The sequence below is a fragment of the Dicentrarchus labrax genome, unplaced genomic scaffold (assembly GCF_905237075.1).
Source record: "Dicentrarchus labrax unplaced genomic scaffold, dlabrax2021, whole genome shotgun sequence".
NCBI classification, from domain to species: Eukaryota; Metazoa; Chordata; class Actinopteri; family Moronidae; genus Dicentrarchus; species Dicentrarchus labrax.
Genome location: NW_026136712.1, coordinates 14,336,149 through 14,358,891, shown reverse-complemented (window position 1 = coordinate 14,358,891; position 22,743 = coordinate 14,336,149). Strand labels below are relative to the sequence as shown.

Sequence of the window (22,743 nt, the reverse complement as noted above, 5' to 3'; positions counted from 1 at the left end):
TCTTGCAGAAGTTTTTTTAATTTTCAATTTATACTTTGAGGCCAACAATTTGTTTTTACAAAAATAATAAAAAGAACTTAAGTGTTATCTCCATACTGTAGAAAGAGTTGCATGACGAAGCCCCGGGGTTAGCTGGGCAGAGGCATTGCATAATTAGCAAAAAAGGACATCAACACAAGTAAAAACAACAGATTCAAGTAAAAAGTCATGTAATCACAACGCAACAAGTCACATTAAAGCCTGGTGGCAATTCTTGGAAATTAAGACTCTTGTTGGGTTTCAGCTTTTAGTCAGAGGAGTCAAACTGAACCCATGGGATCAGTCCCTCTCAGAAAATCTGTACTCTTTAAGACGTTATTTGACAGCAAGGTGCTCAGCAAGAGAACAATGTTGCCTTTTAAAAAAGTTGTTTTTGACATGTGTGAGAAATTTTAATCAAAGTATGAAATTCTTGATGGTGAGCCTGCAGCTTCAGGCCTGACATCTTCAGTGAATGTACGTTTATGAACACAGACACACACCTTTTGTTCAGTTTAACTCCCCTGCTCTACATGAAACCTGTTCAAATATATTAATTTACTTTCTTATCGCTGGTGCTATCACTGGCAGCTGTGTCATAATGGCACTTCTCCACACATCGCCTCGGAAACCATCCCCTTACACGGTCTCCCGCTGAAAATCAAATCAGAAAAAAAAAAAATAAAATCAGTTAACACATTTCTTTTTATTTATTTAAATAAAAAAAGACATGCAGCAAAGGACCATCAGTTGGAGTTGAATTTGTTAGTCAATTTAAAAAAAACTCTCATGTCACCTCTCATTTGCTCCTCACTCAAGACTTTGTCTCCATACATCCACCATCTAAAGAGAATAAACAGTGATTAGGAGAATTCACATGGTCCATCAAAATAAATCCTTAATCGGGCAGACTTCTTGAAACAATAACCATGATGAGTGATGTTATTGTTTGGCCTGAATGAACTCACTTGGTGCCACGAGTGGCCAGAATGGTGTCCCCTTTGTTGAGGGGGATCCTGGGCTCCTCGGTGCAGGGGGTTCTGAAAAAGGTTTGGAAACCTTTGCTCACAGGGCAGCAAGCTCCATTATAGTCCTCCAATGCCCGGTACTGGACCTGCTGGCCGAGGCATACAAGACATCTGTTCATTCTACCGCTCTAACCTCCAGACAAGACACGGGTATGTGTTTATGAAGTCATGGTCTTTAATCGCAATACATTCAAACATCTGCCATAATTTTTTTTTTTTAAGTATTTTTTTTTTGGGCTTTTATTATAGTGACAGCTGAAGACAGACAGGAAAGGGGGCAGAGAGAGAGAGGATGACATGCAGCAAAGGTCGGATTCGAACCCTGGGCCGCTGCAGCAAGGACTCAGCCTCGGTACATGGGTCGCCAGCCCTACCCACTGAGCTATCCGGGCGCCTCTGCCATAATTTCTAACACTTACCATGTTTTGATGTTTCTATTGACCTTATGCATTTTAACAATAAGGAAGTGCTCCAAATGGTTGTGTGGACTGACATCTGCTTCTTCTGACCACCTGACCTGTTATCTTTTCAGATATCGGTTTTCTTACATTTGAAAAAGACAATGCTGGTTTTCCTTCCTTACTATTGTCTATTATTCTATTATCAAAAGCAGGTGTGGTGATTTTTTTCCCCCTGAAGTTAAAAGACAATTATCAATGTAATACTCTTTTTCCCGATTCAGACCTTGGCATTTGTCACACACCTAAAATTCACAAGCAAACAGAATAAGCCGATGCAGGAGACTCTTTCTGACTTGTGAATGCAGCCTACATTTCACACACTAGTTAGTTTGGAGATTTTCGCTGTGAATTGAATAAGCATCGATCAGAAGGAAACCAGACCCATTAGTGAAGTATGGGATGTGACTCATGCTCATATGAGGGGCAAATAGAGTCTCTTTTTTAAGCACTGGACCTTGCCAATATACACATCAGCACTGTTAAGGTGATATATATATATATATATATATATATATATATATATATTTTTTATTTTTTTTTACTTTTTGTATAGTTTTCTATTTTAATGTATGTTTAATGTATGTCTAATGTATGTTTGTATGCTGCTACTGGATGCTTGAATTTCCCTTGGGATAAATAAAGTATCTATCTATCTATCTATACTAAACTAATCCAGATTTATACAAATAAATTTGGATTTGGCAGGTACTTACACTTCTCACTCGTTTATCAGCTTTCTGCTTCAGTTGCTCAATCTGTTTAAAGAGGAACAAGATAATTAAAGTCTTTTATCATTTATCTCAACAGGAAATGTGTCAAAAGTTGGACTTAATACAATACCTGCTGCCTAAACTGTAAACATTTGACACATAAAACAAAACAGACAAATCAAAAACAGCATTGTACACGTTTCCAAATTCTAACAAACTGAACCTACAGTTAAGGTGTGCTGGTGACACTTGGGATGGACTGGCCATTCAAAGCCAACACCCTTGGGCGTCCCTGACCACGTGAAGACTTGCTTGAAGTTCAGCCAGCGGCTGCCGAGGTCATATGGGAAGGTGAAGTCCTCCCCTGTTTGGTAGTGCTGTATTCTGTCTTTGGCCTTGTGGAATAGACACAGGGAGTGGCAGTGTCAATGTGTGTCAATGCGATCAGGTGGGGCGGTGTCAAGTTTCAGTAATCGCTGTAATATATTGTACTGACAGATGATCCTGCAACTTGTATGGAGTTTAGAATTCTGACATTGAAATGTTGAAAATACATTAAATCCTTCAATATTGTGTGAATAAAAAGGACTCGTACCCAATTATTGTTTGTAGATCAAACAATAAAAAATGCAAAAGTCATTCATCTTCAATTACACGAACATCACAAAATGTCACCACAAAACAAAGCCACTTGAAATCAGAGAGACATGCTGACCTTTTCCTCGATCCATGACTCGATTGAGGTCTTATTTCGAAGGATGACTTTCATCTGAAAAGGAAAAGACTATTTCATTATCAGAGTCAACTTATATTTTCCTTAATAACTTTTTGTGTCACTGATTTCATTGATTATCCAGCCCCCTAATCTTTGTTTCTCTAAAATTTTTTTAGTACAGCTGCCATTTCAGTCAGTTTGTTCATTTCGATTTTGGCTGACTCGTGTACAAATCAATGTTTTTTGTTTGTATTTTGTGACATGTTCTGTGGCTTGATTTTCAAGTAAATCAGAATTAATAGAGTTATGCTGTGCATTCGCATTTTTAAATCTGATACAACAAATCCAAATATGAGGTATGTGAATTTTGAAAGGCAGCAAGTCACATCATTGTCTAAATGCCATTATGATGATTGGTGACATTTTCACAACGTTTTAAAAAGAACTCACAGGTAGTCTGGCTTTTCAAGGCTAATGCCAAAAAGATCAAATAAAATATCACATTTCATAGCCAAGAGCTTGTGGAAATTGTGCACCCCAATGAAAAACCTCACCTGTATGAAGAAAAGCATGCCAACGGCAATAGTGGTGCCCAGTGCCAAGCCTAAGGCAAAGAGTGTGGCAGCAAAGGCGGGCACACTGAAGGGCATGAGGGGCTGGAATTGACGCACAGCACTCATGTCAATCTTCACAGTGCTCCAACCAAATGATATCTGCAGAGAGGGAAAAAGAAAACAGATTGAAATGTGTAGTAACATCAGTGTCAAATGATAAAATGAATGAGGCAGCGCTGTTTAGAGAAAAGCTGTGGCGATAATAAGCCATCAAAAGCATAGTGTAGCTGTGTAGCGAGGTAAGGACCCTCACCCTCTCATACAGCTGCGTGTACATGGTCATAATGAAGATGATGGCAGCGTGTGAGCAGCCCAGTGGAGCCAGCAGGAGGAAGCTGGTGAAGTAGGCGTGGTTCAGGTGGCCGCAGCAGTTGTTGATCCAAGGGCAGTGGTGGTCCATCTTCATCACGCACCTGGAGGAGGGGAGGCAGAGGAGGAGAGGAGTGCGGGGGGAATTGACTGGTTGTTTGGGAGGACATAGAGTGACAAGTTCATCAGCAAATCTCACCGTATCTTTTTTTCTTTAAAATCTATTTAATATCGCATAAGATAAGAAAACCTTTATTTGGCCCTGCAATGGGGAAATTGCAGTTTGCAACAGCATACAGAAAGGGCAGAATAAAAAATAACAAGAGCACAAAGAGTAGCTTATAAAAGATAAATAATGAAATAGAATAGCATTGCACAGACTGGTGTCAAACTGGTAAACTGGTGTTTTGAAGTTTTTACACCTTGTGGTGTAATACTATTGCACATATTAAGAGCGTTCGTTGTGGACAGCAGTAGGAAGGAAAGACCTTCTGTATCTTTCCTTCACACATCGAGGGTGAAGCAGTCTGTCACTGAAGCTGCTCCTCAGTTCTGTCAGGTCACCGGGCAGGGGGTGGGACTCATTGTCCAGCATGGATGACACTTTAGCCAGGACTCTCCTGGCACCCACCTGCCACACTGAGTCCAAAGGGCAGCCCAGGACAGAGCTGGACTTCCTGATGATCTTATCCAGCTTCTTCCTCTCCCTCTTTGTGATGCCACTGTTCCAGCAGACCACTCCGTACAGGATGGCTGATGCCACTACAGAGTTATAGAAGGTCTTCAGGAGTACCCCTTTCACTCCAAAAGACCTCAGTCGCCTCAGAAGGTAGAGCCTGCTCTGTCCTTTCCTGTAGAGTGCATCAGTGTGGTGAGTCCAGTCCAGTTTGGTGTTGAGGTGAACACCCAGGTACTTATAAGAGTCCACTTGCTCAATGTCCATTCCCTGGATGTTCACTGGTGAGGGAAGGGCAGAACGGCGTCTGCGAAAATCCACCACCATCTCCTTGGTTTTCCCCACGTTGATCAGGAGGTGGTTTCGCTGACACCAGTCCACAAAGTTCTCCGTCAGTCCACTGTACTCTGCGTCGTCATCGTCTCTGATGAGGCCAACAATCGCAGAGTCGTCGGAGAACTTCTGCAGTTCACAGCTGTCGGTGTTGTGTCTGAAGTCTGCTGTGTAGAGGGTGAAAAGAAAGGGGGCCAAGATAGTCCTCTGGGGGGCACCCGTGCTGCTGGTGAGCAGGTCAGACACACAGGTCCTGTTTCTCACAAACTGTGGTCGGTCTGTGAGGTAGTCCAGGTTCCATGTAGACAGCTGGTGGTCCACACCCATCCTCTCCAGTTTGTCCCTAAGAATCACCAGCTGGATGGTGTTGAACGCACTGGAGAAATCAAAAAGGTGATTCTCACAGTGCTGCCGGGCTTTTCCAGGTGAGAGAGAGCTCGGTGTTGCAGGAAGATAACAGCGTCCTCCACTCCAACATTAGGACTGTAGGCAAACTGTAGTGGGTCCATGGAGGGGCCCACCTCAGAGCAGAGATGTCCCAGTATCAGTCAAATAGATTATGTGATGCTGTACAGTCTCTCTGTAGCATTTTATAGCTACACAGAGACTTACAGCACTGTGTGGGTGGAAATGACAGGAACAAACCACGTATACACACGAGCCAGATCTAGTTTGGTGTGCTGAAAATAGCTCAGTGATTTTCTAGCTCGAGTAGCTCTCTGTGGTCTTTTATTTCACAAATCCATCTCACACAAGTGAGAATAAACCCATTCTTACTTTGATAATAAATGTTTACCTACCTGTTACACTTGCGACAATGGTGGGATCTGGGGGCCTTGTACCCTTGGCATACTCTGCAGTACTGTAGGTACTGGGTATCCTGTTGATTCTCCTGTTTACAGACAAATAAGTCAAACATCTGCTGTAAGATCTTTTTCCTATGATTAAATGTTTTCAATCTACATTACATCTTTATGGAGACATGGCTGCTTCTTGTTCTTTAAACTGTTTACATAAACAAACGGCAGTGAGAAATGTCATAATCCTTTATCCTAACTTAAGATCCTTACTGGTTTCCAGCCAATAGGGATGTATCCAGGTCCAACAAACATAGCGTTGAAGTAGTTGTAGAGGATGAGAACAGTCCAGTTGATGAGCATGATGAAGTTAATGCTGCCTCCTGTAGTGTCTAGTGGCCAGTACCAGATAATGGAGTCCAGAACTGCCATGGTGGAGCATATAGCAATGACAGACAGAGCTATAACTGGACCCCAGTGGCATAATCTCCGAACCTCATGGAGGTTCTCAAATGTCACAAAGGTTGACAGAAAGTTCATCTTTTCGCCACAAGGTAAGTACTAGTATTCTGGCTGCTGAGTTCCTAAAATGTATTTGTCAAGCTCCAATGTGTTACTTTTTTCCTCTGCTATCTTGCAAAGTCAGCGGTGCAGACGATGCACATATTTTCTCTCGTCTTCTGAGTACCCAGCAACTGGCCTGGTCTTGGGTCACTGGGGCTCTCTGTGTCCCATTGTTCCTCACACAGGCAAAGAGCAGCATCCTCTCCTGCCAATCTTCAGAGCACACTATCCTTGTGACAGACTCAAATTCCCCATCTAAGAGACAGAGAGAGAGAAAGAGAGAGAGAGAGAGATGGTAAAACATCAGAGCCAGTACTTCTACATTTCATAACATTTGTATTTAACTGTGAAGTACTGACAATCAAATGATGCCTACCGTCATTTTTTAAGTAGTTACTGCTAGTTTACCTAAACATCAACACATCCAAAGGTTTGAATGATAAACCTTGCTGAACTTGAGCCTTCCCTGTGTGCACAATATATACACCAATTACATCTAGTGTCCATTTCTTTTGGTAGTCTATATGCACTTAGTTTTCAGTCTATTAAGCCCACCTACCTATAACGAATACAATGCAAGATAACAGCCCTGTAATAACTCACACCTTCATGAATGAAATAATGTTATTATATTGGAAGCTGTGGTTTATGATGCTCTTAAATTATAATACGAAGTTCCCAATATTAAGTCTAACCTCACTCACATTAATGAGGTGAACATAATACCAGATGCATGCTATCTCTCCACTGTAATGTTTATATTTATTTAATTTCCCAGCCCTTTCACACTTCAGTCACTGCCAAACTGCAATATTGTCGAAAAAAAAATAACCAACTTTAACACATAGATATGTAAACAAGCACACTAAACCTGGAGAAACACACCCAAAGTGAATGCTGCTTTATATTTAGACCAGTGACTCACTGGATGTGAAGCATTTCGCTCAACAGCGACCGAAACTAATTAGCAGATGTTACCAAGCTGCATAGAAACGTTACATTCAAGCGTTGTACATCGTATTCAGCTCACACAAGTTAGACAATTCTGGTAAAAAAAAAAACAACAACAAACAAACAAAAACATTATCCTACATATAGGATTATGTCTTTTAGCACAAGGGCTAACGTTACAGCCGTTAGCTATTGAGCTAAGTTAGCTCGCTCGGCAGCTTGAGAAGACAAACATATCGGAGCTGGGTTAATGCACACAGAGAGCAAAGAGGATAATATTAAGTCTTAAAGATATAACGAATGCTTACCGGTACACGTATAGGCACAGTTTTCATGAATGGAGGAAAAAACTGTCACTTTAAATTACCGACCTGGCTACTTCCTTGGTTTTTTTTTTTTTTTCTCTTCGATTTCTTCTGTGTATAAGGGAGGAACCTTTCTCATGGTGTCTCAGAAACTATTACCCTCACCCCGCCGTGGACACTTTTTTTTTATATATTTTTTTAAGCAAGCATCACAGGACTACAAATATAATTTATTTATTCACGTATGATAAAAAAATAAACTTTCTATCCACTAGCGGAACCATTTTCAGCGTCGGAATAATAATAATAATAATAATAATAAAAAAAAAGCAAATCCAGTTCCTTGTCGAACATATTATACTGCGACTCAAGGAAGGGACTCCATTCTAGCCTTGTTTTTATTATTCTCAGCTAACTGTCAACCAGAAAACCACCTGTTTTAAACTCAAACGCCGCGATGTCTTCAGACTTTGAAGCCTACGAGCAGGACTTTGGGACCCTTACAGCAGAAGTAACGAACAAAATTGGCAGAATTCCCAAACTAAGTGGAGGTAAGAGAGTTAAATCTGTTAGCTATGATCGCTGAGCTGGAGCTAGCTCTCAGTTAGCTGGCATTTCTCAGCCGAGAAGCCTAGGTAACGGTATCAGGAGTAAAATACAGCCCTTGTTGTGGTATTTAAACAGTTTTACACATTGTTTGTCGTTTTTTTTTCTTCTTATGTACAAGGATACATCACGTATCTGGTGTAATAGCTTTCATGAATTAAGCTAGACATCTTATATTTCCCAGTAGTTAAAGTGATGGACTTCTCTAGACTACTCGCTGTATTAAAGGCAGTGCTAAGAGGAGAACAGGACCCTTTGGGGACTTGTTCTACATTAGGTAGATAAATAGGATTTGAAATTATGGAAATGAATGAATAGGAAGGGAACTTACACCCAACACAGCTTCCCTCCATAGATATTTGATGATGAAAACAAAGTTTATTCTCATTAATGCACTTTACTGGGAGTTAAGGAGTCAGTGTGACAACACAGCAGCTGCCATGACATTATCAAACATGGGGTAGTAAGCTCTGTCATCTTACAGCAAGAGGTCAGGATTTGTCATGTGATTCAACACTCGCTTATCAAACATTTTTGTCAGCCAAATTACCTTTTAAAGGACCACCGTGAAGGATTTAGTGGCATCTAATGGTGAAGTTGTAGAGTGCAACTAACTGAACACCTCTGGCATCCCGATTTGACGACCTGGGAACACGTGAAAAGCGCTAGAAGCCCTATCTGGTCAAATACATGGTTTGAACATGGTCGACTCCATAGAGGGCGACCTGCTGCCTCGGGAGATAAAAAAGGCTTATTCTAAGGTAGCTAAAACACAACAGTTCCTATATTCAGGTGATTATACACTCAAAAAACAAGCCTATGAATATTGTATTTCATTTCTACCAAAAAGTTCCTCCTAAATGTTACACACTGGACCTTTTTAAGTGTTCAAATGGTGGTGCCCATTCAAGTCAAGTCAATATGTGTTGTTTCATACTCATACTTTTGTTGGATTTGCTTGAATTTCTTTTCTTGTATTCCACTTTATGTAGTGTAGTCACATGGCTTGGCTTCAGTATACTTTCCAACAGCTGAGGCTGGGTATCGGTACTCGATACCTTAAATAAGCCCAGTACCAAATGGAAACGTCTCTAGTTAAACAATACCTGCATTATATCCTTTTTGTACCCGGATCTAGAAAAAAAATAATATTTCTATGGTTTTGTTCGTAGTCAATCACTGCAAGCATTCTTTGATTTAATTCAACATGTGGTTGGCCCATTATTGCATCTGCAGCTAGCAGCTACATACAGTCTGTGGTGGTAAAAAGGGTTTCAAATTAAGTACCCTACTGGTATTGGTTTCACTTTGAGGGTACTGTATCCTAACACACATCCCTAGCAGCAGCTCAGAAATGTTCACACTGTAAAGGATTTTTCTTTGCCATGTACAGTCAAAAATATTTAACGTTGTATATTATTAGCTCTATTGGATCGATACATGTTCATTACCTGAGCATTTTGCAACCAATATCTTGTGTATTATTTTACAGTGACAACTTTCTGTTAAGTCCATAGTACACAGTGGATTAAGACAATAAATAAGGGAGACAATCGAGGGATGACATGCAGAGATGATTGATCTGATTTAAACTTGCAACCTGATGACGGGTATTGAATCCCAGTCAGAATTCCTTTATTGGTCAACTAATGTATTGGTGCACCTTTTGACCGAAGCCCACACTAAAGCTCAGTGTGTTAATAATAAATAGGCACAATGGTGTACACATTTCTATAATCCATTAGCGGCTTTATTAATAGTTGGCAACAGGCACAGAGCCTTTTGTATAAAGAGTAAAGATGATTGGATAGATCATATGTCTCATACTTATGTGCAGTACTCCCAGGTAGGAGCCCACAGTGGAATAAGGTTTTATCTTTTACATAATAAGCTAAATTTCTGTTCCATCCAGCTATATTTTTTTATATTTATACATCAGAAATGTTGTGTTACAGACAAGCATTTTGTTGTAGTGAGGTTATTGCATACTATTGACTGTGAATAATATCTTATTTCAAATTAAAGTGTGTGTGATGGTGCACCTGTTTTACCCAGCCTGTTATCTTTTCTAAATGTAGTGCCTTTTTTTGGATTTGGTTGTAATGTTCATTCAGGATGTCATAGCATATATAAACACAACCTCTTTTCCCTGCTACATCTATAGAGCTGAAGTAGAGCTTAAAAAAAAACAAACATCATGACTGAGCCATGATTGTGCCAGTATCACACTGTAGCCTTTTTGTTCCTGTGGGTGTGAAGACCTGTACTTATTTACATAGACCAAACACTGTTTTTGCCAAGGACATACTACGTTATAAATTAGAGCTGCTATATCTCAGTGAATACAAACCAAAGTTGGAAGTGGAGAGAGAAAGAGAGAGTCGTTCTGCACAGCATATCTTAATTTAACAGACAGTTTTTTAATTCCACTCGTATTTTGCAGTGTGAAATGCACTGCATGTTTTTGAATTAGCAGTAAGTGCACAAAGCCAAAAATATGTAATGAACCACTGTAAGTGCGGTGGTGCTGGTTGAATTGTGTTGTCCGCAACTTGTTGACTACTGCTATTAGTTTGTTTTCAGTTTTGAATGCTAAAAATTGCTTCCAACCCGTACTTGGAACATGTATCTCTTTCTCTGGACTTGCTCATTGGTTTTTCAAAGGACACTGCCTCTCACAAAAACTCGCCTGACTGAATATTTCTGGTTTGGAATTGGCATCTTTGAAGATTCATGGCAGCCCATTCGACAGTGTAATTCCACATTGCTTCCTCTCGCCATCTGTTGACTGTGTCAGAGTAAGCCCATATGAATATGTACAAAGCCAGGAAACACATTACAACCATAAGCAGTTGTTCAATGTCTTCTGCCACCAACAGAATAGTTTACAGTTGAATTTCAATTCCCATCCTTCTCATTAAGGTTTTTCTTCTTTCCTTTCTTAAGTCCCTCTGGCTCTTCTTCCTGAAGTGGCTGAATTTTTCCCCTCGGTTTGACAGCCCTCTATTTAATACATTAATATAGCTCCAGACAAAGGGCTTTTGTCATTGCTGTTGTTGTATCTCTCTATTTCACATGTGCACAATTACTGATAATGGCCAGGGCATGTGGAAAAACTGTCCTTGACTGTCTTCATTCATGTAACAATCAAATGAACGTGTGTTTATATATTTATGTTACCATCCCCCAAAACCTAATGTTCAAGCAATATTTGAATAAGAATACAATGAAATGTTAGGCCTTGTTCCATGAAACATGATTGCCATTTTTCCACCTTTGAGTGTTTATGGCAAAAGGTTGCCTGTCAATCACCGCAACACAAATATATAAAAAAAATGTAAGTAAAAATGTTTTTGCCAAGGCGCACTTTTTCTTTATTTGCCTTACTATTGTGTACAAAACTCCTCATCCATCTGTCAGCAGGTTGTAGTCTTGGTAAATATCCATACATATTTCACAGCACTCCAGCTCGGGCCTGAGTTTGAGCAAGAAAGCACCATCTCACCTTTCAGTGAATCGCCTCTGGCTGTTTACTGTGTAGGCTGTGGGGTTGGACACAGGTTTTAAAAATGAATTTGAGGACTGCAAAAGGTAATGTTTGCCCATGGTGCCTGAGATATAAAGATCTTGGCTTAGTTAGGTTTTTTAGAATATTGCAATCCCACAACTGATAACCTTGTGATTTGAAGTTTTGTTGACTTTGCATTTCAATTATTTAAAATGCTGTTAATTATTTATCAGGTTAAAGGTACAACTCTTGGTTCTTGATTTATTTGTTTTAAACATATTTTTCAATTAAATGGTTACTTTTAAGAGCATATCTGAAATGGTGTTAATTTAAAAGTAAAATATTTGAATTGATTTAAATACTCTGTCTTGAATCACTTTTTTTTTTTGCTTTACATATAGTGTAATACTGACAGGTTGATTTCACAGAGTGCTCTCACAAAGATGCCAAAGCTGATTTAGTAAGACTGGCTATTTCTATAGTTCCTTTTCTGCTGAAAATAGTTTTCTGAATCTGCTGAAATGTCTCTGTTTTGTTTTAGCATACAGTCACTTTTTGGTATATATTATCTTCTAAGATGTGTAGTTTTAGGTGTGCTTAAAACAATGTTTTATTTGGTTTCCCTTCAAGGACTAAATTAAGGCCTCCATCTATGTGCTGATTTTTGTTTTTCATATAATGTAAAAAGTTGTGATGATTTGGCCTGAAAGTTGTGACGCTTTGTTCATGATTAATACCCATACACTCCTGAATAAAATGTATGCACAAATAAATTCTACATTTTTGGGAGTCTTGACAGGAGGACTTCATAGACAGAGAAGCCCAATTGGCCTCTTTTACAAAAGACATGTCACAGTAGTGAATAGAAAATAACACCTGAATGTGTGACAGGTTCGACGGAGGAAGGCACATCTTGAGAAACTCCCAGCACACTGTTTCACTTACTGCTGAAAAGAAGTAGAAAGAATATTTTATTATTTATGACGTTTCGGTCCGTGTGACCTTCATCAGCTATATGGGCAGCATGACAACACTTTCATACATATATACACATACAGGAGCTGCCTCAGTCATTTATTTGTCCAGTCAGAGGACTACAATGATGAATTTGACAGGTGATCATCTTGAACCACTCACAGCACATATGTCACCAGTTAGACAGTAGCACTGAAAGAACACCAAAAACAGAAAGGTTGCTCAATACAAAAATGCCTATAAATCTTACACAACATCCAAAAACTACAAAATATCAAGTCAGTTTAAGAGAAAACATACTGAAACATCACAAATCCTACAGTGTTACATTAAATCTATTCGTTAAATGTTTTTAATTTAAACGTATCTACCCCCAAATGAAACAGAAGTCACAGGTCAAGGATGTACAATCTCATAAATAAACAAATATCATAATTACCAATTCATCAGTGAATTTCTACAGTAACATCAATATAATTAAAATGGGCACATTCTAAAGGCTACGAATAACGTAGTGCAGTGGACCAGTATATTTAACCAGTGCATATATTCAACAATCAAGTGATTATAAAAAAGTACATTTCTTAAGAAAGTTAAAACAAAGAAGAGTGTGGACAGGGACTATCCATTAGTGGCCCATTTTAATGAGGTGAAACATGGCGTGCTCTCCCACGACTTTTGTTGGATTGAATGAGTTTCAGTGCCACCCAGGGGCGGAGATCATGGCTTGTTATTAAAAAGAAGGGAGGCATTCTGGATATTGCCTTTACAGACCCCGTCTCCAATGGGACTGAATGATAAACTTAACTAATAACCAATCTTATAACTTGTTTGAATATTTCTCTGAAAGGTCAGTTACGCGGAGGGCTCTATCTGTTAGATGAATACATATTCCAGTTAGTGTATTCTAATAAAAGTATTAAGCTTTTATTAATATGTCTATATTCACTTTTTACAGGTATTTCATTGATTAAATCTATTGGCCCTCTACACTACTTTATTCTTAGCCTTTAGAATATGACAATTTCCATTATATGGATGTTAGTGTAGAAATTCACTGATGAATTGTTTAATTATGAGATTGTACATCCTTGACCTGTGACTATTTAATTGCCATTCGGGTAAATAAGTTTCATGCATGAAAAAATGTTTTCTGTTAGACAAACCTTTGTCCCTGTTTGGTATATAGAACGGATTTAATGTATTATAACGCTGTTGGATTTGTGATGTTTCAGTATGTTTCTGCACTTAAACTGAGGGTCACACAAGGTCACACGTCACAGTAGGCAAAGTACATGTGTAAATATAGTAATATATATATATATATAGTAAGTAATAGTGCCTCAATTCCCCTTCCTGCTTTGGTTTGAGAGTCCTGGTATTGTGCATGGATGTTGGTTCACTGTCACACCTTGCATGTACCAAATACATACTACATACTAAGTTTAAACAGTTTTTAACTATACTTAGACCACACAGTATACATACTAAATACAGTTGATTTTCTGTTTAAGATTTTTTTGAGTGTGCTGTCGATGAACACTATTCTCCCACAATGGAACGAACATAAGAACTGGAGGAGCTTCTCCCAGCTGGAACTTGTGAAAAGTATTAAATCTTAAGAGAGACACTTTGCTTTGTCTGCGTGATGTTTAATTAGCAGTGACATTCCCGAGTCACAGTTTGATTGACGTTGGTTGTAACACATAGAATTGTTTCCTGTTAGAATAAAATGGTAGAGTATGTCGATTTTTCTTTTTTCTTTTTGTATACTAACTGCTTAATTAGTTTACTAAGCTGATTAGCGTGTAGTATATACTGTATAGAATTATTATATAGTGTGAATTTGGGACACATGGAGACTGTCACGGCTTACTGGAACACTTGAATGGAACAGAGCCATAGCTCGTGTTTTTGGTAACACCTGTGCTTTTTGTGATGTAAAAAGGTCTATTTATTATTGCATATTGCAGTCGTTGGGTGGATTTTGGATATTAACAACTAAACAATAGTTCAAATGTTGAGTATTTCTACTGTAACCTCTGTATTAGGGCTGCCACTGCTGTGATTTTAATTTTTTTGGGATATATGGTAATTTGTATGATTAATTGATTAATCATCTCCAGCAATCAAAAGCCTTCACAAGTATATGATTTAGAGAAAAGCAAGCTAATGCAAACATTTAACCAGTCAATTTTCTTGAATTTGTCATGATGTATGGCTTTAAGAGTGACTTTGTTATTAATCTGTGACTACATAAAGGTTATTAAGGTATTCAAACCAATTTTATCAGGTATTTTGAAGTTTTGTTCAATCTTCTAAGTGCTCCAAACTTCTGCTTCTGGACCAGGTGCACTTTCATGGCAAAGAGTTAATTTTAGAACAAAGACCAGTTCTTATATGTACAGAAATTAAAGTGACACTGTTGCTGCCTTTAAATAGCGATAGGATGTACCGCGGTTTACAGGCTTCTTTGGAACTCTCGCAAGTCGTAATGAGTTTCAATGGGTAATGTGGAAGAGCAGCCACGGGGTGAGGTGCAGAACGGTGCGTTAGTCATTCTGAGTGGGACTCATACTTCTGGCAAGTGAGCAAAGCTGACACCTCCCTTCCCTTTGAGTTGGCACGAGGTGTCTCACTGCTCCTCAACAGAAACCAACAAAGGCCTCATAGACGCCAATAACTAAGAGACATCAAATGTTGGCTCGTCGTGTAGAGAGAATGTGTAAATATATCTTCAAATGTGTCCTCGTGTGTTGTTTTCTCCCAGTCTCTTTCTTTCTCTCTCCCCCTCTCTTCCCCCGTTGCGGGGGAGTTAGGTTGTTGTCATGAAGCGCTGTTCCTCTGTCGGCTGATCAATATGTTGCTGTTTTTTTCTTTCAGAGGAGAAGACACAGCTGGTTCTAAATGTCGACAAACAGCTTGAAGAAGTCAGAGAGTTGGTATGTCTTTGATCAGTAATTTTCTCCTCTTCCCATTTCCTAAATAATGAATTTGTGCAAAGAGGGAGGGGACAATTTTCACTGGCACCAGACAACAGCACCTGTATTATCCTGGTGGTGACATGACATGCAGAGACACACACATGGCGGAAAGGAGGCTTCCTCCTCACACGATTACTTTCCAGTAATCTGCTTTTAAGTGACACCCCTATGACACATTTCAAGCCATTATCTTGAGGTGGGAGTCTTCATGTTTGCTGTTTAAAAATGAGCAAAGTCACCTGACAGAGACAAATTGTTGTTGCAGTTGTCTTGTTATGTCACAGTGATTAGTTTCCTCCAAATCCGCCACACAGAGACCTGTCTAGCCATGCATCAAATGTACTTTTACTTCATTCACTGTGACATTGTTGGGCCTGTGCATGTCGCTGCAATGAAGGGACCCTCATATTTGATTGTGTATTTATTTGCAGAACAGCCTTCCTCTGTCACAGCTTTTATCACAGCTGAGTGAAGTGAGCGGAAGGCGTTTTCTTTTTACAATCAACATTGGAACATATTAAAGTTAATGCAGCTGAAGTTACTCATTTCAGAAAGTTTAATATTTTCAGAGCTGTCACAATTGCTGTCTTGAGCAGCAGAGATAATAACCTTTTTTGAGACTTAGCAATACATCTTTTACAGAAATGTGTAGATGGTAAGAGAAATATGATCATTAGAGGATAGGAAGGCCTAGATTTTTTTTTTTTTTAGCATCTGTTCAAGAGTGCTGTAGAAGTGATGAAGTACCTTAACATTGTGATGTAAATTTGTATCTGAATAATCTCTAAATCTGTCAGTTTTGTAATGTTTTTTTTATTCAAAATAATTGTTATTGATGTGAAATTGATCTTAAAGTATTAGCTAGCAAGAATATTTGAAATGTTTATTATATTAACTGGATTGTGGGTTTTAGCTGGAGCAGATGGATCTGGAGGTGCGGGAGATCCCCATCCAGAGCCGAGCCATGTACAACAGCAGACTGAAGAGCTACAAGCAGGAGGTGGAGAAGCTTGAGAAAGACTTTGTAAGTACCTTAACTCCTTTTTAAATCTTTGTTAATGATTAATTAGATATTAAAAATATAATGTACATAATCAACATTTAGCAAATCCTCTTGTGTGACTTTCAAAATCTGTATAGCAATATATGGTTAATATGACATACTGTAGTTGTAAGTTGTCCCCCTCTGAAATCCTTTGTGGTTTATATGCACATCCATTGTTTGCCCCCTCAACCAAACTCTCTCTCCCTAACATAGACTATCACACACACACACACACACACGCACACACGCACACACACACACACACACACACACACACACACACACACACACACACACACACACACAGAGTCCAATGCTGAGGCTCAGTGGTGCATCCACCGAGGTTAATTCAGAGTTTGTATTTGAACTTGCGAAGTGATGCCTATTGAGAGCAGGTTGTGTGTGTTTGTGTTGTTGCTGCAGAATCTGGCCTTGTTTAGTAATTCATAAATCACTGTATGTCTTGACTTGATCTCTAGCCTCTATCAAAGCTTAATGAACAACCCGGTCTTATGGGTCCCTTGCTTTTAGTCCATATTGTTGGCTACCAATATCGCTCAAGGTATTTCACTTAATCAATAATATGATAGAAATTAGCAATTACTTTATGTAATTCCATTGCTTGCGTGTTTTTTTTCCTTCGATTTTCCCATTACCCTAACTCGCAAAAAGTATGTTTGATTCAATATTGGTATTCAAATCTTTACCGTGCAGAAATATGTATCTTTAATGATATCTTTATTTTGTTCGTCATTGTTTTCTGTTGTCAGTTTTGTTGTGCTGGTGCTCACAACACGATAATAAACCCGTAGTGTAAATGCAACTGACCTTGAGCTGGAGAGCAGACGAGACGAGTCCTTTCTCAAATCAAATATGATGTGAAATAAATCCACACCCTCAGAATGGGTTGAGTAAATAAATACTGAATCAGATGTTTAAAAACCCTAGAATAAATTCACATAACTTTTAACCTTGTAGTTAATGTGGTTCCAGTGAAGGTTTGTTGTTTCTTAGATTTTGGCAAAATAATCAACACACTTTTCTCAAAACCTTGAAATTAATGAAGTTTTAGTGTTCTAATCAAATGTCAAATTCTTCTTTTCTTTGCTAGAGCATTCATTGTTATTGGTAGCTAAATCTTGGAGAAAAGGATTTCAGGAAATAATGGTAATCGGTGCAGAACTGATCCATTAAAAATGCAACATTTTGTAATGCTTGTGTTCAAAACAAAGACATTGTAATCAAGTGTAAAATGTTTTTGTGTTTGTGTACAACAAAATGAAAGTTATGAAAATCAAATTTAAACAAAATTGAATTATCAATATATGAGAAACTGAATATTTTGTTTGTTCTTATAAACACTGTGTAAAATCATGCTGTGATTTTATCTTATTATCCCACTTTGTGTGTCGTACTACCACAGCCCATGCTCCCACTTACCTCTGACAAACAAAAATAATCTGAGATAACGATTAGGGCGAAATATAAGCAGGTTTTGATTCAAACATTTGCTTAATATCTAATATAATTCACCATAAAATGCTGTTTTAAAATCTCTATTGAATCGCATTAGGAAATGTAACAACATTTCCCCCCCCCAATTCATCACTATTCCAGATGCAGAACAAACAAGTAAACATGCATAAACAACCCATTTGAATGGAGATATCATGTGCTAGTGATCTGTGAGCACACCACAGAGATGTGCTAACTGAGATCACAGAGGAGATCTCTGTGCCAAGACAGTTTACTTTCCTCACCATGGGCATTTAATTGGCTGCTGATTAATCTTTAACTTTTCTTCTCCCCACACTTACCGTGCTTAATCATCAAGCAGTTAACACCTGCTGGGGCTGATATTGGTGTTAATTTTCATTATTTGCATTTTTAGGCCTGTCTTTGGGGCATATGTGGGATTTCTTTTTTTTTCCCTTTCACCTGGGAAAAAGTTGGCATTAATCCAACCACTTTCTAAAACTAAACCTTGCATGTACAGTACATAAAAAGAATATGATTAAATCTAAACTTCCATATCACTGCCCGCTTAAGTCGTATGTGTCAAAGCCCACAATACTGGAATGCCAAGCAGAAGGTAGCAGTAGGGTAGTCCTAGTGGATGAAGAATGTCGGCCTTCTTGTAACTGTGACTCTCCCAGTTTGATGGAGTCATTTTCATTTTTACACCTCTGCCTGTGTGGTATGGTCAGCTCAGTGTACATTTAAACTAGGATCACCCGCCTCACACAGTAACATCTAGTATATCTGGTCTCCTGTAAATCTGATGCAAGTGTTCAGAAGGCAAGAACTTCAGCCCCCTCAGATGTGCCTCAGATGTGCCAAATGCTATAGCCGAGCTCAGCCTCTCGCTTCCTGCAGGCCTAGGGAGGACATGACACAGGCGTCTAGTGGAAAAAAGGCAATCTCCTTTCTTTTTAATGTAAAAAGCTCCGGCTTTGTTGTGCTTTCTGTGGATATCAAGGCCTTTCCACTCCCTCACTACTCAATCCTCCCCCCACCAACCCCACCCCCTACTGGCCTCCCACGGGTGTCTCCCCCCTTAACCTGCTCTCTCATCCTCCCATTCACCCGTGGTTTGAAGTCTTCCTACCACCGGTGTGCCAGCTTGAGACCTCATTCCTGCTCCTTTCCAGACAGGGCCCGAGTCGACCTTAGTAACCCAGCCATTTCATCCAGGAAGACAACTTATCAAACAAGCATCCCAAAGGTGTATATATGAGCTGTAGCTTTGTTGGCTCGGCTGACAGCTTCATTGCGATAATAGAGGGGACAGTGGGGGTCTTAAAGGTGCTGGGTTGCGGCAAATGGGCATTGCGGCAGCTGAAGGGGATGCCAGCCTGACCAAAAAAAAAAAAAAAAAAAAAAGAGTAAGTCAGGGTGTGAAATTTTTAGAAAAAAAGAACAATGAAAATCTTTTTTGATGGAGTCGGCTTGTTCAAGTCAGGGGAAGCAGGGTGGCATGGCTCTTAGCAGCGGCTTTGATCAGGCAAAGAAGAGGCCTAACGTAAGCTTAATTTAATGAAATCTATCGGGTAAACAGAGCCACCATCTTCAAAGGGCCACGTTTGGTCCGTCCCAGTAGGGAAGGTGGGGGTCTGCAGACGTCTGCTGTGTATTACACAAAACGCAATCCATTTTTGGAGGATGCGACTCAAATTATGTACCGTGCTAATTGTAAATGTGTGATGCCTCCGACGTGAGCATGATGAGATGTCATAAGCTGTCATAAAGCAGCATCGGCTCGGAGATTGCGTGGTGATTTTTGTCAGTCCTGGAAAACTCATGGTGGTGTCTTCTGTGTTGTCAGTGCATATTTTTTTATATCAAAGCCCTCCCTTTCTTGCCCTTTTCAAAGCTGTTCCGTGTTGTATTGTTAGGTCTTTGCCTGAATATGTTAAGTAAATAGGAAATATTTTTAGTCGGAGGCAGATTTCAGTGAACCTACAGTTAATGATGTGTAAACATCATGATATCATTGGTAGAACAGAATTGAAACAGGAGGAATTGTTGGTCACAAACATAAAACTTCCATCTCTAAACTTACTGTTTGTAGTCCACATTAGTTTCAAGCACTTAGTTCAGAGAATTCTGTCTTGCATACTTCTTAAAGTTAATCATTAAGTCTGCATCATATTCTTCTATACCTATGTTCAAATCTGTAGTGTTGTGTAGTGCCTCTTCATTGTGTCACAGATAATATAGAGCATGTTTAGATAGACTTTGAGCCATCAGTGTGCTGTGGTTGTTGATCTCCTCTGGCAGCAGATGGCGGTATTGCTCTAAGAATTTTCTCCCACTTAAGGTGTATGACAAGGACAATATTGGGCACATTTACCAATTACTTCGCCTTTCTGATGTATGAGTGGACTTACTATGATAAATCCTTCCACTTATTATTAAGCCTGACCTCATCCTTTATGCTTTGTAATAGAGATTAAAAATAATGTTAGCAAAATGTCCTTGTGGTAAAAGCCCATTTAATACAAAGTATCTTTTAGTAGCCTGGCTTCCAACTTTATGTATTTTCTGTAGTTTGTCTCTGCCCAGTGGTTCTCTTAAAGTTAATTAAGGTAGCCAAACAAAAAAATGAATGAATTAGTGCCTCCTAAGGAAAGTCGGATGTCCTTTTGGAATGATATTGTAAACATTTCATTCAGCAACCCTCACATCTCCTTTCCCAATTAATCTCTCTGACATTAGGTACTGCTGTGAATATTTCCCCTCCTTAAGTTGTGTTTTAAGGAGGTGAGTTTAATTTTTATTTATATATATATATTCTGTCTTTTCAATAACAAAAATACTTCTGATACAAATGTGAGAGGCTTTGTGTTCAAGGTTCCTTGACTCTGATAAAGGTTAATTGATATCAAGCTTTGACAAGTTTTATTGTCGAAGGCTTCTCATTTTTCTGACATTAAGTGTGAATTGGTGCCAGTAATGGTCAAGGCAGTTTTGTTGATGGCATGAGAGTCACTGGGTAATTCTTTGGTAGCAGGATTAGTTTTGTTAGATTAACACCAATTCAGAATAAAAAGCTGTTTTTGTCTCAATATGCTGTATACTATTCCATCAAGGACCAAAAAGATGTCATTTACTACCATGCATCAGTGTTCTTTTTGAAAAAGTATCACTACCCAGTCTTTATATGAGATTGTTAAATATGCTGTCACAGTACATATAAGTAATTACCAGAAGTGAAAAACGTGATACGGTCAAATGTTGATTCACCTGAAGTATAGTACTTAACTTCAAAAGAGGCCTTTTCAGGAAAGTTTCAAATTATGATGGAAGGATTTTCTTCTGTCAGTCCTAGTTTCATTTATTCCATTATGGATATTATGATAGTTGATCTTGCATGTTTTTTTCTGATATTGAATCACAAGGCCAACTGTCACAGGGATACAACTAATACTTCCTAATTTCTAACTGTCTAATGGGTATTGTTTGGAATTATAGTCACGGTCAAGTACGATGCCTGGACTGCCTTTTCCTTTTTAATAAAACCTTTAGATGGAATACCTCCTAGTGTCCGCCCAGGGAGATAATTAATGCATTTCCAAAGAGTCAACCAACCTTGAAATATTGAACAGTTAATTTACCAGGTACATCGAGGTGAATGGAATGAAAAAGCTGTTGGTACTGATTCCACTTTTTATTTCTTGATTATAATTTTTTTTATCTCTGTGTCAATTTCATAAGTGGAATGACCTTCTAGAGATAGCTTGAAATTTAGCTTTCAGTTGGGGCAAGCATGTGAGTGCTGTATTTAATGAATTGGCACATTGGACATTTTTCAAGACCAACTTGTAAATGAGGAGAAATGGTTTGATTTGAATTACAAACAAAAGATCAGTTAAGGATAAAATTGGATTTGTATCGAATGTGAACACATCTCAGATGATGCCAAGCCAAACTTCTGTAACTCATGATGCTTATTTGGTCCCCAAGTGTCAGAATAAATTGACTTGTAGAAGAACTGATGGATGACTCTTGACTTTAAAACATACAACTCGGGCTACATGTTTCAGTTGCCAGTAAGAATGCTAGCAGAAGTTTTCCATAAGCTGCTTCTCCTGATTCCAAACCCCAGAGCTATTTGTTGCCTCTGCATCTAATGGCTGACGATTGGTTCAACGCTGGCAATGAATTTACATTTTTGTAGGGTTTTTGAAATGCCTTTTAAAGTATAGGGTATTGTGTTTATGTAAATGCTTTCTGTTTTAGGTTGGAGTTCAGTGGAGGAACTGTTATTTACTCTTAACTCAAAGCATACCAGTACCTTGGTATGTACTGTATGTAACCAAGCCAGATAGATGAGGATGAAAGTGCCCTTCATTTATGTAATTCATTAATGTTCATGTTGAATTTTTTAATTAGTGTTCATGGACAATTCAAGGTTGTGGAGACTATCCAACTTTAGCTGACAGTGGCCATAAACTCATTATGTTTGGCACAATTAGCAACCTAAATGGAGAAAGAAGAGTTTGGAAAGTAATTTATCAGAAAGTTGTGTATTTGTCTTAAGAAGCTCTGACATCATAAATGTCTTAATTTTTTTTTAAACCAGATGATGATAATTCTGTTGAGATTTAGGTTTTGATGGGAGCTTTTAGTACCACTGTACTT

General features: G+C 38.7%; 2 protein-coding genes across 9 annotated transcripts in view; one reads left to right on the top strand and one right to left on the bottom strand.

Annotated features, from left to right (window-relative positions):
• Nucleotides 1-7,584, bottom strand: zdhhc6 (zinc finger DHHC-type palmitoyltransferase 6). Of its 3 annotated transcripts, none has more exons than XM_051417355.1 (11): nucleotides 7,485-7,584; nucleotides 5,935-6,480; nucleotides 5,665-5,756; nucleotides 3,800-3,959; nucleotides 3,487-3,645; nucleotides 2,933-2,986; nucleotides 2,445-2,612; nucleotides 2,221-2,262; nucleotides 987-1,135; nucleotides 815-861; nucleotides 1-672 (listed from the first exon to the last, which is right to left on the bottom strand). In XM_051417355.1, exons 2-11 carry the CDS (start codon nucleotides 6,199-6,201, stop codon nucleotides 572-574), a joined length of 1,239 nt encoding a protein of 412 aa, XP_051273315.1. In that variant the 5' UTR covers nucleotides 6,202-6,480; nucleotides 7,485-7,584; the 3' UTR covers nucleotides 1-571. The 3 variants fall into 3 exon arrangements, with proteins under 3 accessions (XP_051273315.1, XP_051273317.1, XP_051273316.1); XM_051417357.1 differs by having other exon boundaries at nucleotides 987-1,132; nucleotides 7,485-7,578; XM_051417356.1 differs by having other exon boundaries at nucleotides 7,548-7,568.
• A 241-nt stretch (nucleotides 7,585-7,825) lies between these two features.
• Nucleotides 7,826-22,743, top strand: part of vti1a (vesicle transport through interaction with t-SNAREs 1A) — a 116,443-nt gene continuing 101,525 nt past the window's right edge. For 3 of the 6 annotated variants that reach the window (XM_051417364.1, XM_051417367.1, XM_051417368.1), the window contains exons 1-3: nucleotides 7,827-8,032; nucleotides 15,454-15,512; nucleotides 16,468-16,578. In XM_051417364.1, the coding sequence (XP_051273324.1) occupies nucleotides 7,939-8,032; nucleotides 15,454-15,512; nucleotides 16,468-16,578 (264 nt within the window). In that variant the 5' untranslated portion in view covers nucleotides 7,827-7,938. Of the gene's footprint in view, nucleotides 8,033-15,453; nucleotides 15,513-16,467; nucleotides 16,579-22,743 lie in introns of all 6 variants that reach the window. The other 3 variants (XM_051417365.1, XM_051417369.1, XM_051417366.1) reach the window with 2 other exon arrangements.

Bases quoted from the DNA above. Each gene is read 5' to 3' on its own strand.
- zdhhc6 (XM_051417355.1), bottom strand. From the start codon at position 6,201: ATGAACTTTCTGTCAACCTTTGTGACATTTGAGAACCTCCATGAGGTT. The intron at 3,646-3,799 runs GTGAGGGTCCTT...CCCTCTCTGCAG, and splicing joins ACACGCAGCTGTATGAGAGG to ATATCATTTGGTTGGAGCAC. The intron at 673-814 runs GTGACATGAGAG...TTTGATTTTCAG, and splicing joins GAGTGAGGAGCAAATGAGAG to CGGGAGACCGTGTAAGGGGA.